A 15,355-nucleotide genomic window follows, 5' to 3' on the forward strand; every position below is an offset into this window, starting at 1 on the left:
CTTCTGTGGGTGGCATCTGGCTTTTCTACCTCTGGCCACTCCGTGCTGGCAGCATTCACTCAGGAAGAATGGGGCAGGGGGCCAGGCAGGGGGTGCTGCCTGGAGTCACACGGGGTGACGGCCTCTCCCCTCTGTGTGACCTGGGGCACACGGCTTCATCTCTCTGTGCCTCTGCTCTCTCATCGGTGAGGCCCCTGACGAAGGTCGACGGCTGTGTGCACGTGTGCTGGCACAGTGTCCCTTTCCCTGAGAAGCTGGCATCGCCCACATCATTCCCGATCTTTCGCCGCAGCCTGGGGCGGGGGGCAGGGCACAGCCCCAGCACCGGCCACCCCTCCGGCTGCCGTTGTAATGAAGACTGGACAGCTGTTCTGAGCCCAGGGACAGGGCTGATGGCGGGATCCGGCCTCCAACAAGGCCTTGCGTCCCCGGTGACACGCAGCCCCCTGTCAGACGCAGGAAACTAACTGCGCGATGAGCCGCATGGACAGTGCTCCCACCCCACTGAGTCCCGGAGACTCCGGGAGGCAGACCGAGGACTCCGCTCGTCCCACTGGCCACGCACAGGCCTGGCCCCTGGTGGATGCTGGTCAGTGCCCAGCTGGTGGCATGTCCTCTCTGTGCCAGGCAGCCCCGTGCCGCGCCCTTTGAGTGAACTGTATCTCATTCAGCCCTCACAAGGATCCAGGCTTGAGAGGACAAGAGCCGTGGCAAGGCCTGGTGACTCATGGGGATGCCAGGCCAGCAGAGCTGGCTACAGGGCCGGTCTAGCCCCAGCTCGGCCACCGTTGGCCACTGAGCAGCCCCGCGACTATCCAGTCGGGACCCGTGATCTGCGTCCTCGCCCGTGTCCATGCGTTTAGCCAGCAGACGTCTCTCTCCTTGGGACCACCACTCCGGGGACTCCAGGCCCCTGGGCAGCGCAGAGCAGCTGAGTGAGCCAGGGCAGTGCCTGGGCTGCAGACCTGCATGGGGCCGGCTGCCCGAGGACACGGGGTCCAGGGGACACTGTCAAGGCCACAGCTCCCGCCGAGGCCCGCGAGTGGCAGGGGCCGGGCGGGGCCTGGGTGTCACACGTGCGCCTTCAGTCTGCAAACCACGAGCGAGACCTGGACGACCAGAGGCCCTGGGGCAGGAGGCACCGGGGACCCTAGGACCCGGCAGCCGGGTCCCCAGTGTCCCCACCGTAAAGCAGATAGCCGGGCTCCTGAGGCTGCCGCCGGGCAGGGGAGGCGTGCGGGCGCGTGGGTGCGGGCCTGGCCTCCGGCTCCCCGAAAGTGCTTCCTGCTTCTCTCCGCATTCCTCGCCGGGTCCCCAGTGGACGGAGGTTCTAGGAGACGCTGGGTGTGGGACGGAAGGACAAAACGCTGTCGGGAGAGCCGCGTCCACACCGCCCGGTGGGCCGCGTCTCCCCCGGCCGGGCCTGGCGCTCGGGCGCGTGGCTGGCCTCTGAGCCTCGCTCTCCTGTGTCCCACGGCCTTCCGAGGGCCTGGCCAGGCCGGACCATCAGCAGCCAGCCGCTGGCCCGTCGGCCTCCCTGGACGGACACCCCGCCTTTGAAGCTGCTATTCCCGCCCAAGTACAGAAGTTGGGGCGCGGCGTCCCTTGGGGGGCCTGGGGGGGCCCGTGACCTCGCGGGGCCCACCCCCACGCCACTGCTCGGGCTGCGCACCCCCTGTCTTTCCTTCCTTCTTCCACTCTGGGTCAAGGTCCAGAGTGAGTCTATCTGGCCTCCAGGGAGCCATGGGCGCAGGGGGGCCGCCCTCCCTGCTTTGTCTAGGGCTGTCGTTCTCACGTGGGAAGCCCCACTTCCCAGGCAGCCAGGGTGCAGGGGTCTGTGTGCGGGGCGACCCCAAGGCAGGGGCCCCTGCTCTTCCTCTCCTCTGGTTGTGGAACAAACAGGACGGCCACCCCGCGGCGTACCCCAGCTGTCACCCGAGGGCCCCTGGTCTCATGTCCGGTCTGCGTGTCCGGTCTGCAGGCCTCTCGCCTGGACACCACCCTTGCAGCCTTCTGTGCCATCGAGACCTGTATCTCTCTCACTTGGGGCCACCACCTGGCATGAGCCCCTGGAGTGACCCCACCCCACCGCACGGGACCCCGCGTGCCAGCACTGGGCCCAGTACGGCAGAGCTCAGCAGGTGAGCGGTGGGCCTCTGTCCCCTGCACAGGCCGCGGCGCCCCCTCCGCCTGGACACTGGGGTGTCCGGGTCACCAGAGGCAGGCGGAGACACCTCTGCTGGCTGGCGTGGCCTCCTCCTCCAGGAAGTGCCCACGACTTGCCCCCAGAGCAAATTGGAACTGCGTGAGGCCCAGCCCCTGCCCCCTCCTCGAGAAGCCCCTGCCCAGACTCCAACCCCAGCAGTCTACTCACGGGCCCCAGTTCTAGAAGGTTCCTCGGCACGTGCTAGCCCAGCCCTTAAGGGGCAGCTGCAGAGGCACGTCACGCCCTTAACCCGACCACCCCCAAGATGGAGCTGGCACACTGTGGCCGGGCCCCACGCCTGCAGCGGCTAGGTGCCCTTCGTCAGGCCGTGACACCAGGGACACCAGGCTGGAGTCTGAATGACAGAGACAGGGACAGGACAGATGCTGCTGTGAGGGTTGGCGCCCCTGCTGGCCAAGACCTGAAACCGCATGTACCCCCACTGAGAAGGTGAGGGGCAGGCAAGGGACCCCCCCTCAGAAGCTGCCCCTGCCCCGGCCCAGCCCCAGCCAAAGCCTGGTTGGTGTCCCCAAAGAGATGACCTGAGGCAGGATTTCCCTCGGGGCATAGCAGAGTAACAAGCGCTGGCGTGAGCACTTCCCACGGGACCCGTCCCAAGCCATCTCGTTCTGTTAGCACCCCAAAACCACCTCCATGCGAAGGACACCCCGATTCACACCTGCATTCAGATCCCCGCCCTGTGCCGCACCTGTGTGCTACCCAAGTCCCCACCCACTGGAGCTCTGAGTGCTGGCAGGTCCCCCCACAGAGAGCCACCTCCCCAGCCCCCGCCAGGTCCCCTTCTCAGCTGGCGGCTGTTCCATACCCCGGGTGTGCAGAGCCCCAGCCTGGGACCCTCCACTGCCACCTCCCACCCGCACGCTCATCACCCCAACAAAATCTGCCCTTTGCTGCTCCCCAGTCTCTGATAAGCACTTTGGCCAAAGGTCCCTTCGAGAACACCAGGCAGGCTCAGAACCCCGTGACGGCACCTCCGCCCACAGAGCAAAGCCCACCTGCTCACGGCAGCGACGTCTGCTTATGCGTCACACACGCCGGGTGATGTCTGCCCTGGCCCACCCACGCACACACGCGTGCCCACGCACAGAAGCCCTCAGGCACACTGGAATGCGAGTCACAGTCAATCCTGTTGGCTGAATGTCCTGAGCATGGGGCACAGAGCCCAGCACACAGTAGGTGCTCAATAAATGCGTGTCGGTTCCAGCGGGGCTGCCTGTTTCAGGGCCTGTGCCGGATTCAGACGTCCTCTGGCCCCTCGGACCCTGCCAGCTCTGGGGTGCTCACAGGGTCTCACCGTCCAGCACACTTGAGCCTGGGTGTCCCTCCTCACAGTGTCCCTCCCACTCCCAGCCTCTCCGGGGCCCCGCAGGGCTTCGCTGTGGCCTGCGGGATACTCCGAGATCTGGGCCTCACGGCCCCTCCCCCCACTGCACATCTGTGCCCCCGACCCACCCAGGGTTCTCGGTTTGCAAACACCCCAAGCCTAGGCCTCGTCCATGCTGTTCTCTCTGCCTGCCGTGCCTTTCCCGTACCCGGCCAGTCTGCGTTCATCCTTAAGACTTCGTGGAGGCATCACCTCCTCCAAGAAGCCCTCCTCCCCAGCTCCGCCCCAGATGTCTCAGCTAGCCCGGATCAGTCCGGTCTGGTAGAACCATTTTCTCAGGGTCCTGGGGGCTGTGGGTCCTGGGGGAGCGCAGAGCGTTTGTTGAGTGGCTGAGTGAGTGTGTTGGCCGCACAGGCCCACACCAAAGCTGCTTGCTCTGAAAGAGGTTCCGGGCTCCCAGGTGCTGCTCCCCCCACCTCCAGCCCGAAAGGCAGCCTTCCCACACTCCCCGAAGACCAGGAAACTCCCCGACCTCCTCGCTGAGCCTGTCGGGACAAACGCCCCTGCAGAGATCCAATTGCTTCTGCCCCAACCAGTTCGACACCGTTCACAGGCCCTGCCCGACCCAGGACGGTGAGGTGAGTAACAGCGGCTCTGTCCCCGCCCCATGCAAGCACCAGGGGCCCCCTGGCGGCCCTGTCTGCCCCTGGTCAGGCCGAGATCTCTCATCCCTGACCTCTGCTGGGGGTGCCCAGGAGGAGCCAGCACACATCCCGACCTCCGGGCCTGTCCTGGAGAGCAGCCAGGCCGGGAGCCCAGTGGGCCTCGGGGCTCCAGACCCTCCTGGGGACAGTCTGTACCCCGCCCGCATGGGGTATGGAACCATCCAGACTTCAGTCCTCCCCCAGCAGCCATGACTCTGACATCGGAGACCGGGGCCACCCCCTTCCGCAGGCCAGCCTTCTGTGCAGTCCTTCGAGGACAGCCCGCTGACTCACCTGCTGTACCCTGGACCCCCAGCATCTCTGAGCGGGCAGAGAACGGGGCGCCCTGTCAGACACAGACGGAGGGGAAGACGGGAGGGGAGGGCTGGATGCCGACACCGACCACGTAGACAGGTGACTGCACGGGACAGAACCGTGAGCTCTTCATTCTGTCAGGCCCCAATCGTGTCACATGGATCGAAGGCACGGATTTCCAATCAGGCCCTGAGGAATGGTGACCAAGGATCAAAAAACAGTGACTGGTTCACGTTCAGGCATCGTCCTCGTTTTCATCCTTATAGTTAGAGCCTTGGGCGTGTGCGCTGGGCCGCAGTCCAACTCCAGCACAGGCCCGCGGTGCCCAGGGGTGGCCGTGAGCCACGCCCCTGCCGACTCCGGGCCAACCGGCACCTGGTGCCCGGTGCCTGGACTTTGGCCCGCCCTCCCGGCCCTCCCAGTCCTCCCCGGGCACCGCAAGAGGGGCTCCGAGGCCGGCTGCCCTCCTCTCTCAGGCTCCTTGCTCCCTGCGGTTCTCTGTTCTGCTGAGCTGGACTTAACATGGCAGAGTGGACTTTGGTTTTGACATTCAAGCCTGTGGCCGGTCTCTGAGCTGCTGGACACCTGGTTACGTCTCTGGTGAGTCATGCCAGCTCAATGCAGTCTGCGTGCTCCCCGGGGCTCCCCACGGCTGTAAGCCCCCTCCCACCCAGCCCCCCGACTCTCCAGAGGGACAGCTTGAAGCCATGAGCATCTGCACAGCTTGGGGCTCTGGTGACCTGGGGCCAAGGGGGCGAGGTCACCGCAGTGTGACATGGGGACAGAAATTTTCCAGCTCTGTAGCCCCTGGTCTGTGGGGTGGGTCCCTCCTGCACCCCTAGTCCCTGTCCTTACCCCCATGCCCCTCCTGTGGGTCTGTCTGCCACCTCCTGCCCTCTACCCCTCCCCCCTCCTATCCTTCTTCCCAGTCCCTGTCCCCTCTCCTTCCACCCCGTGCGTGGTCTGGACACCAGGTACTCCTTGAAAGCTCAGAGCTCCTGCCTTTCACGCCAACCTGGGAGAAATGGGGTGTCTGAGAGCCTGGGCAAAGTCAGGCCAGGGAGAAAGGAGGCAGCCTGGGTTGCCTGTGCAGGGGAGCAGGGCCACCTCGGGGCGTGTCAGGCTGAGCCGGTCTGTCGCCCCAACCCCAGGCCCTGCCAGAAGCTCCCTCAGGCTGTTAAAACGAGGAAGGTAGGCCTCTGGTGACCAAAAGCTGCTGCACGTGCTAGGGTGCACCGTAGGCCTCAGGAGTCCCGCCCCCTGCCCAGGCACAGGCTCCCAGGTTAGCCCCACACCCTCAGGAGGCACCTACCTGCGCTGCAGTCAGCAACCAACCTAGCTAGGCCTTGTCTCCCTCTAAAAATGGGGTGCCGTGCCTTCCTGTGTAAGGTATGTGTGGGGAGGGCGGGCCCCTGTCTCCAGCCCCATGGTGGCTGTGTGCCCAGACGCCTGGAGCTATCAGTTATGAAGGGACAGGGACACCTGCCACGCTCTCTAAGGGCGCCCGGCCGGGATCCTGAAGCGCTGTCCTCTCCTGCAGTGAGGCCAGGCCGGCACCACCGCCACCCACCTCCCGCCCAGTGACTCAGCACCGTCGCCCAGCACAAGAGGACTTTTGACTCCGCCTATTCCACCACCCTCCAGCTCGGGTACCTACCAGGTTTCCTGTGCCCAGGATGCAGGGAGCTAGGGCCCGCAGGGGCCAGTCCCCTGCCGAGACGGGCGCCCTGGGCTGGCCCACGACCCTCCTGCTCACTTATGCGCTGGCCACCCTGGAGTTCACATGCCTCTTCATGCAGTTCTCTGTCCTGCCGGTGAGTGCCTCCTGCCCCGGCAGCCGGCCGCCAGCCTGCCCTCGCCTGCCGTCTCGTTGCCCACCTGGGCCACGGCAGGGGCAAGGGGTGGGGGCCTGATGCTGCTCTGGCCCCTCTCTCTGGGGGCCCCTTGCCACACTGGAGCTGAGCAAGTTAAGAGACCCAGGGACTGTGCCTCTTGACTCCCATCAGCACGTCCTGGACTCCGGAGGCCCCGCCAGCCTTGCAGCCTTGGAGAGGGGCCGTGGGAAGCCGCCCCACTGCCAAGCGGCCCTCTTCCAGGTCCTAGCTCTGTTCACCCCTCCCCCCCACCCCAGCATCTGCTCAGCTCACATCCTAGCTGCATCCGGGCCCCTGCTCAGGCCCGCTCTGTGGCAGGCACTGAGACCCACTTCCCGCCTGGCACTGAGACCCACTTCTGTTCCATCCCTGGTTCTGGTTGGTCGGTCCTCGTGTGGCTTGCCCACAGCCCACATCCTGTTCCACGGCCCTGGGCTACTTCTGTCTCGGGCACCAGGACGCGAGGGCGAGACCTGCTCCATCCATCCTCTGCGGCCTGGCCCTGGTAGGCAGTTGGTCAAGTGGCCACTGTGACTTCCAGGTTAGCGCCCACCCACCAGCCGGGCCATCTCCTGTGCGCTCCTGTTTGTTCATTCCAGAAACCAGAGGCGGCTGGCCACAGGCTCTCACCCCGGGTGACAGCTCCGCCGGGGCGGAGGAAGCCCCAGAGCCTCAGAGGTCCTTCACCAGCTGGCCTGGGGGAGCCATGGCCCCAGCCGCTGGGCACTGTCAGAAGTTCCCCAGGAGACTCTCACGAGCAGCCTGGGCCTGGGGGTCTGGGCAGGAGCGGGGATGGCCTTCGTCATCATTCCTGGCCTGGCAGGGGCTGCAGGCCAACCAGTGACCCGAGCTCTGTCCCTTGGGTCACCCAAGCCCAGCTCAGTTTGCCAAATGGCCTGGTCCAGCCCCTCAGCAGCAGCCTGGAGGCCTAGGGAGGTGCCTGGCTGTCCCCACTGTTTGTGAACAGTTAGCACCCTCAGAGAGAGGGGCAGCTCTCTGGGGAGGGGCGTGTGCTTGTTCAGCGAGGCCCACTGAGCGCCCCGTCCTAGAACTCAGAACGCGGCCCAGATGAGCTGCCCCTCGCGGCGGGTGGTCGGCTGCGCCGTCTGAGTGTGGCGGGACGGTGATGCCCCCAACGGGAAAGCACAGTAGCTCGACTGTATTTTGGAAAAGGCAATGGGGGTGGGACGGGGTGTGGCCGAGGACGCATGCCAGGCTGGGGAAGGTGATACCCAGCAAAGGCCGGAAGGGTGCGAGGAGAGAGCATGGGGCGTAGGCCCCGGGGAGTCACTGGGGCAGAGGGCAGGGAAGGAGCCCCGGCCAGAGGGGCCGGGTCTCCGGGACGGCGGAGCTGAGCAGCGGGCCAGGGCGCAGGGAGTCGGGGTCTGTGGCGAAGGCCAAGCCTCCGTGGATTGGATGGGGGTGAGCGAGAAAGAGGGGTGTCAGGGCGACACTCAAGACTGGACCTGAACCCTGGGATACCGGGTGATCTGAAACGTCAAATACATACACTCGGCCGTGTCGGAACTGCCTTTATTCAATATAGAGGACCCCGGCGAGTGGGGTAGAAGGTAGGAAAGCCGTTAAGCAGGCGTGTGTTCTGCCTAGGTCCCACACTGAGCTGGAGGCCCACGCTTAACACAGCTGCCCCCTCTTGGCCTGGGCCAAGTGGCAACTTCCTCTCTATGGGGTAGAGGTAAAATAGTTTTAGAGGAAGGCCTGCACAGAGCTGCATAGGTCTAGAGGGATCGGACCCATGCTGAGGCTTTGTAGGAGAGCAGGAAGGAGGTGGGAGGGAGGGAGAATAGGGGGCGACTCTCCTCGTGAAGCTGGAGGAAAAGGGAGGTAGCAGCTCTTTCTGGAGGACTGGGGCAGTGGGGAGAGGAGGGAAGCCGAGAAAACAGACCAGGAGAGACCTTCCAGAACCCGGCCTTGACAGAGCCTGAGGCTGGGCGTGATGGGGGGGGCAGGGAGCACAGTGGGACCAGGGACCGAGAACATACTTCCCAGGGGAACATGCCACCGCCAGGCCCACAGAGAAAGCCGAGGGACAGCTAGGGTCCCGGCTTCCTGCCAGCTCGGGTGAAGGAGGAGCAGGCAGGGAGGAGGGGGACGTGCCGGAGGGAAAGGAAGCAGTGCTGAGGGGGAGCACGGACAGGGGCAGAGAAGAGGGGCGGGCACGTCCTGGGGCTGCTCTGGAGGCAAGAAGTCCAAGTCCAAGGTTGCAGGGCAGGGCTCCCTCCCGAAAGTAGAGGGAGGGTCCTTCCTTCCTCTTCAGCTTCTGGTGGCTCAGACAGTCCCTGGCTCGTGGGTGTGTCCGAAGTTCCCCTTTCCTAGGACACCAGGGCCCACCCCAGCGACCTCACTGTAATGCAGTTACCTCCGGAAGGACCCTGCTTCCCAATACAGCCGCATCCCGATGACCAAGGCCTTCAACACATGATTGGGCGGATGATTTAACCCATTAAGTGGGATCCCTGGAGGCAGGGGACAGGAACCCAGAGGCCAGGGCCAAAGAAGGGGCAGCCACAGGCATCCTGGGGCCACAGAGAATCAGGGCAGGCCAGGACAGGAGACCAGGGCTCCCATGCCTCCTCAGGTCCCGTGGAGGGACACTGGTCACTGCCTTTCGCTCCCCAGATGGGCATCCGTCAGAAGGGGCCAGGAGCCACACAGAGCTGACCGTGTCTTGCTGGGAGAAGGGGCACCTCCTGGAGGCCATCGGGGCATTGGGGACAATGTCCTGCTGACCTGGACACACCACAGTCTCTCCCCTACCAGCTCTGAGTGAATGAAGCCAAAATGGTGGGGGCCGAGCGGCTCCCCTCGCCCGGCCCGCGGGTGTGAGTGTACCCCACCAGGGAAGGAGGGCCAGCAGCTGCCTCCCCTGAGCTCCTGGAGCCTGGTCCTAGAGGCCCCTGCAGCCCCCACCAAGACGAGCGGCCCAGACCCAGTGCCAAAGGTCCCTGCCGGGCACACCGCGGGGCAGTCAAGGACAGACTCACGGACCCCCCGCCCACCGAGGACCCCCGATTCTGGATATTGGGGTCCTTCCCAGACCCTTCCCATGACCCCTCCTGTGTTTCAGTACCTGTCCCGGAGCTTGGGCCTGGATTCTGTCGCCTTTGGCTACCTGCAGACGACCTTGGGTGTGCTTCAGCTGCTGGGCGGGCCGGTGTTTGGCAGGTACTGTGGGCCGCCCCTCGGGGGGTCACAGGCTGGCTCAGGCCTGTCTCCCCCCCTTCCCCGCCACCCCCACCCCGACTTCACCCCGGCCCCAGCGAGGTGCCAGCAACATCGCTGCCCAGAGGGGCCTAGAGGCCCAGAATAGCTTAATGCCTTCAGGCTGGGTGTCCCCACCCACGACACCCACTAATGCTGGATTGACTGAATTGGTGGAAGGCCCTGCCCGCGGAGCTGGGGGCCTACGGGCATCTTCTCCGGAAAAGACCCTTCTGGAGACTGGGCCCCTCGGGCTCCCGGTGGTCTTCCCACCCCCCACCCCCCACCCCCCACCCCCCGCACCCCTCCGCAAACCTGCGGCGGACACGGCGCGTGGGGGCGTCAGGTTCTTGGCGAACTGGGCAGAAGAGAGACTGCAGACTGTAAAACCCCGCAGAGCAGGGCGGGGGAGGGGGGCTGGGCGGGACGCGCTCTGTAACCACCACGTCCAGAGGTCCCTTCGGATCCCACGAGTTATTCTCATAGAAAGTGACACCCGGAGGTCACGGAAAGCTCTCCCATTGGAAGGATGGGGGAACTGAGGCCGGGACGAAGGAGGCGGGGCACCCCACGGGGGTCCAGGCCCAGGCCCTGCCCCAGCCCTCCCAGCACCCGAGTCTCCCTGATGAGCTCTGTGGGTAGGAGGCGTCTGCCGAGCTCCCCTGCAGTCCCGGGGGCAGGGGGGCAGGCAGAAGAGGGGGAACCCTGCTGACGCCTGTGAGGGTCACAGGTGCGGTGTCCCCCCAGGTTCGCGGACCAGCGCGGGGCGAGGGCCGCGTTCACCATCTCTTTCCTGGCGTCCTCCGCCTTCTACCTGCTCCTGGCGGCCGCCTGCACCCCGTGGCTGCCGGGGGTGGCTCTGCTCTTCGCCTCGCGCCTGCCCAGCGCGCTCATGCACGCGATGCCAAGTAGGGCCAGGTGGCCCGTCCCGGTAGCCTGGGCGGAGGGCGGGGCAGGGGAGAAGCGGGCGCAGCGGACGGGGGGCGCAGCCTGCGCCGGGGACGGGCAGAGGCCCCAGGCTGGTACTCTGGGCGGGGTCCGCGAGGGGGCGGGGGCGGCCGGGTCAGAGGTGGGGGGCGTGGGGGCGTGGCCTGGGCCGCACAGAGGTCAGAGAGGGGTCGGCGCCGCTCAGCCCCCCTCTCGCCCCCAGCCGCCCAGATGGTCATCACAGACCTGACCACGCCCGAGGAGCGGCCCACGGCCCTGAGCCGGCTGGGCCTCTGCGTGGGCTCCGGCACCATCCTCGGCTCCCTGCTCGGCGGGACCCTGAGCACGGCATGCGGGTGAGTGGCCGGGGCGGGGACCCGGCGGCGGGCGGGCCGGCGAGGGCGGTGGAGGTACTGGTCGGGACGGCCGAGGCCGGATCGGCTCCGGGCCTCGGTTTCGCCGTCCGCACGCGGAGCAGGTCGCGTCCGGCGTCGGATGACCCGCTGGCCCTACCCGCTGGGAGGAGTCGGCCGGCAGGGGGCGCCCGCGCCCCGCGCTGCAGGTGCCGCTGCTGTCTGGCCGCCCTGCCCTGGGCGGTGCCGGGCTGGGGGCCTGGCCGGCTCCGGCCAGACCGAAATTAGGAAAGCTAATTTCCTAAAGGAAGCCTGAGGGCAGGCCCTGGGGCGGGGTCCCCGGATGACGGGACCGGAGTCTGGGACGCTGCCTGCGACCAGATCCGAGGCTCTGGAGAGGGGACTGCAGCTTGCGGGAGGCTTATTAACTAGCGTGGGTGAAATAAAGGCCTCCGTCGCCCCTGTGACGCCAGCTCTGCACACGCAGAGGTCCGGGGGCCTGTCCTGCAGGACTCAGGTCCCACCCAGCACCCTGAGAGCCTGCGGGCAGCCCCCACACGTGGTGGGCAGGGTGGACCCCATCCCAGCGCTCCCCACCCTGCCGTGGGGCTGCCCAGAGCCTGCAGCACCTGCTGTGCTGGGGGTGCCTCCTAGGGGAAGAGCTTAACCTTGGACCCAGGACACCGGGCCTGGACTGGCTAGAGTGTGGCAGAGACCTCCCTTCTGCTGGCAGACCAGACCCTCGTGCTTCCCCACCCCCATTTGTCCCTCCCGGAGGCGCCCCAACAACCCGTCAAAGTCAGCTCTCTTCACAGAAGCAGACTTTGCACCCACCTTCCTGCCTGCCCAAGCCTTTTGTTTTCGTCTGGGTGGCGGCTGCCCACCCGACTGTGGATGAGGCCCCCCACCTGCTCCCTGACCAGAGGCCCCGTGCCAGCTGGTGGCCTGCCCACCCTGCACAGGCTCTGGGACTCAGAGTGGCCTCTCTGGTGTCTGAACCACGCACACACGCACGTGCACACACACACAGGATGGCGGGGTGATGCTGAGCATCAGGCTGCCACCTCTGTTGACACAGGGACCTCCAGTCTTGGATGACCCTATGCCAGCCCCTGGGCCTCTGTGGGACTCAGTTTCCCCAGACTCTCCAAGTGCCCCAGACAAGCCCCAGCAGTGGTGGAGGCAGCTGGGTGATGGCCGAGCCCCAGGGACTGGAGGACAGAAGGGCATGAGGCCCTTGTCATGACGCTTCTCTCTCTGGAGGGTGGTCTCTGTCCCCGGCATTTCCATGAGAGCCTGGCTTTCCCAAGTCCTCTGCTGAGCCCTGGGGCAGGAGGACAGGACCCCTTCATTCACGGTTTCTCGCCGTGTTTATTGAACATCTACTATGCGCCCCGGCCATTCTGGGTTCTGGGGTACAGCGGCGGAGAAGACAGGCCGAGGGCTCAGATCGAATGGATGCGACACACGTTCCCAGAACGTCGGGTCGACCTGCAGGTTGTATAGAGTGATGACCGAGCAGGATCGGGGCCACGTGGACAGGTGGTCACCTGACCTCAGGGAGGAGACGGGGGAGGCAGCTGGGTGGCGCTCGTCCCAGCGAAGCCCTCTGATTTCTGAAGCTGACGGCCACGAATGTCACGTTGACCATGAGCGGGTTTTCTTGTGCTTCGGGTCAGAAGGGACATACACCCGGGACGCCTCGCACAGTCTCTCGTAGAACTCCGTGGGTGACTCCCCTGGCTTCTAGAGGTTTATTTTTGGCCCCAGCTTTCACCCGCTGCAGTATGGCCTGCCGGGACCTGTCGAGAGACTCCCTTCCATTCGGGACATTGAAGTCCCAGTTGGGGCCGGCGTCAGGCGCAGCCCCCAAGGCCATGCTGCAGGGTCTAGTGCACCGTCCAGTGCTCATCCTTGGAGCCACCCCCGTGCTTCCGACAGAATCCGGCGTCGTTCTTCGATGCTGAGTTAGGAGGAGTTGGTGACAGTCATCCCAGGTAGGCCGATGAGTTTGGAGGGTGGACTCGAGCAGGTCAATCACCGAGTGGGGCGGAGGGGGTGGTGCTGCTTCCAGCCGAGGAGGTCGGCTGCGGAATGGCCGGCGGCGGAGGACGGGGCGGCCCGGCTGGGGTGTGCCGTCTCCGCTCATCTCAGGAGGGCCTCGCGTCTGTCGGAGGGGCATCTGGAGGGCCACAGGCTGCTGGGCCGGCTGCGTGGCCGAGCAAAGGCGCCGTGGACTCGGGCGCCGATGGCGGAGGGCTGTCTGGTGATCGGGGGCAGTGCGGCTCTGTGGGGACTGGCGGGCTGCTGGGACGTACGGCGGAGGGAAGAGAGGCTCTTCCTCGGGGTCCCCTTGGTGGATGGCTCTTGCTGGCTCTTCCTTGTCCTTTCCCCCTACTCCGTCCCTGCCTCTTGGCTCAGAACTGGACCCAAGGGGACACCACAGTAGCAATTCGCAGCCATGAGTCTATGTATGGAAACTGGTCTGGATGTCCAGGGGTCTCTGTCACTCCCCGGTACACAGCTCTCACAGTGGGGAGGTCCAGGGTCCCCTTCGAAGGCCACTCTACCCCGAAGGCGGGCCACTCGAGCACACAAAGAGTACGGAGTTTTGCCCCTGTAGTCCACTGGGAAACAGTTCTTAAAATTTTTCAACATACAATTTAAGACAGTTGGCTTAGAGGAACCTCCACCCATAATGCCTTAGGGAGCTCCCTAATGGAGAGAGAAAATAGACCTTAAAATTTCAAGAAAATAATTTGACGGAGGGCCCCTATGTCAAAAGGGCCATTTGGAGACAGACAATTCTTAAGCCGAATCAGTAATCAGTTGTCCCTCCTCCCTGCGTATCCCACCCTGCGTCGGTGGCACAAAGACAAACAAGGGTGGGTGCCTCCTCCAGAGAGGAGACCACTCAGGTGCTCCTCCAGCCACGTCCGAAGGAGCTTAGGTGACGCTTGGCCATAGTGGACTCAGCTTTGTGACTTACGATCGGACACTGGTCCAGTGCTGCCCTGGACCATATGCCGTGCATCACGGAATCACAGACGAGTCCACTCAGACTCTGTAGCCTTTAGGGGACCTTATGGGTGCCCAGCCGTGGATCTACAAACTCACGCCTGACCGAGTCAAACCAGCCAGGATGCTCATTCACTCACAGATTCACACCCCAGAGGTTAAGACATTGCCTCTCGCTTTTTGGAAGCCCCTGACCTGTGTCTTATAACTGAAGACATTGTATGATCAAGCTCCTCTTCCGTCCGAAGACGGGACTTGACTGGGGCTGATCCCGGGCCCTTACCTTATCCTGTGGCCGTTCCTGGTGAGTTGGTCCGTCCCTCCTTTGAGTCTGGTCCGGGCTTGGCTGTCCTGGGAGTTGGGGTGCCAGTCCAAATACCGTCAGGTGGCATGCCTGCCCATTCATCTCGGAGCCTCTCCTCCCTGGCCCGACTGAGCCACGGTCCAGCAGCTTAAAGGGCTGGCGTGATTGGAATCTCGCTGGGGCCTCCAGAAATGTTGCAAAAATCAGCCCGGCGAGAAACCAAGCAGCACTCGGAGAGTTGGAGAACTCAGGTTTCTGACGCCGGCGGTCCCAGAGGAGCTGGCACTCTGAAGATCTGGGCCCCAAGCTCAGGGGTAACCCTGCTTTTATAGGGCTTATCCACACAGTTACAGTTGGCATTGGCCAATCAGCTCATGAGATTCTCAGACAGGAATTCAGGCAATACATCTGTTATCAAGCAACGGATACATCCATTATCTAGACACAGCAAGCAAAGCGGAGGACGAGTCTTCAGTTGATGTCAAGGTCACCCTGTCCTTCGGCCTGTGTGGCAAGCGTGTCTACAGAAGCAGAACAAAGAGCTGATTACAAGGCTAGCCATTTGAGTGGAAAATTCCTCTTCAGGAGGACATCTGGGAAAGGCAGCAGGCCCCGTCCCACAGGACTCAGGCGGGAGTAGAGAAGCAGTGGCCATGAAGCCCTGGACGGGCACAAAAGGACAGCTATAACCCAGATGCCGTGCTGAGAAGGTGGGGGCTGCGGTCACTGCGGGGAGACCAGCGAGGTCGCTTCTGCACTGGTCTGGGCAGGACAGGTTGGCGGCTGGGCCAGGGGCGGCCTTCGGGGGAGAGGGCAGAAGGCAGGCTCTGGCTTGGTTTTGCTAACAGGTGGAATGCAGGTGTGAACCTAAGACCACGCGCCGGCTCAGGCTGGCCTGGGGGAGCCGTGGGCCCTGCTGAGATCTGAGCAGCCTGGGCGCCCGCGGGAGTTGGGGTTCTGTCAGACTGAGTCAGGTGCCCCTCCGGCGCCCGAGGGATGGGGTGGCTTGGCAAGGGCGTCTGAGCTGGGGGTGAGCGGAGTCGTGTCGTTGTGGGTGGTTTTGACGCCCCGGGAGCTGGTTCGTCTG

The 15,355-nt window shown here is 64.7% G+C and overlaps 1 protein-coding gene and 2 long non-coding RNA genes across 8 annotated transcripts in view; 1 reads left to right on the forward strand and 2 right to left on the reverse strand.

The window, feature by feature from the left end:
• On the reverse strand, nt 1-6,258 carry LOC120584695 (uncharacterized). The gene is made up of 3 exons (XR_005648094.1): nt 5,883-6,258; nt 4,550-4,759; nt 1-1,340 (listed from the first exon to the last, which is right to left on the reverse strand). It is a non-coding gene; the product is annotated as an uncharacterized LOC120584695 (long non-coding RNA).
• The window catches only part of SLC67A1 (solute carrier family 67 member 1), a 24,522-nt gene continuing 14,138 nt past the window's right edge, over nt 4,972-15,355 (forward strand). Inside the window, exons 1-5 of one of the 6 annotated variants that reach the window (XM_039840547.1) lie at nt 4,972-5,170; nt 6,111-6,384; nt 9,533-9,630; nt 10,414-10,574; nt 10,817-10,949. In XM_039840547.1, the coding sequence (XP_039696481.1) occupies nt 6,247-6,384; nt 9,533-9,630; nt 10,414-10,574; nt 10,817-10,949 (530 nt within the window). In that variant the 5' untranslated portion in view covers nt 4,972-5,170; nt 6,111-6,246. Of the gene's footprint in view, nt 5,171-5,811; nt 5,960-6,110; nt 6,385-9,532; nt 9,631-10,413; nt 10,585-10,816; nt 10,950-15,355 lie in introns of those variants that run through there. The other 5 variants (XM_039840552.1, XM_039840551.1, XM_039840548.1 and 2 more) reach the window with 5 other exon arrangements.
• The window catches only part of LOC120584696 (uncharacterized), a 5,274-nt gene continuing 2,216 nt past the window's right edge, over nt 12,298-15,355 (reverse strand). Inside the window, exons 2-3 of the long non-coding RNA XR_005648095.1 lie at nt 14,248-14,789; nt 12,298-12,437 (exon numbers count right to left, since the gene is read on the reverse strand). This is a non-coding gene — a long non-coding RNA (uncharacterized LOC120584696). The remainder of the gene's footprint in view (nt 12,438-14,247; nt 14,790-15,355) is intronic.

This window comes from Pteropus medius, unplaced genomic scaffold (genome assembly GCF_902729225.1).
Source record: "Pteropus medius unplaced genomic scaffold, Ma_sr-lr_union100, whole genome shotgun sequence".
Lineage (NCBI taxonomy): Eukaryota > Metazoa > Chordata > Mammalia > Chiroptera > Pteropodidae > Pteropus > Pteropus medius.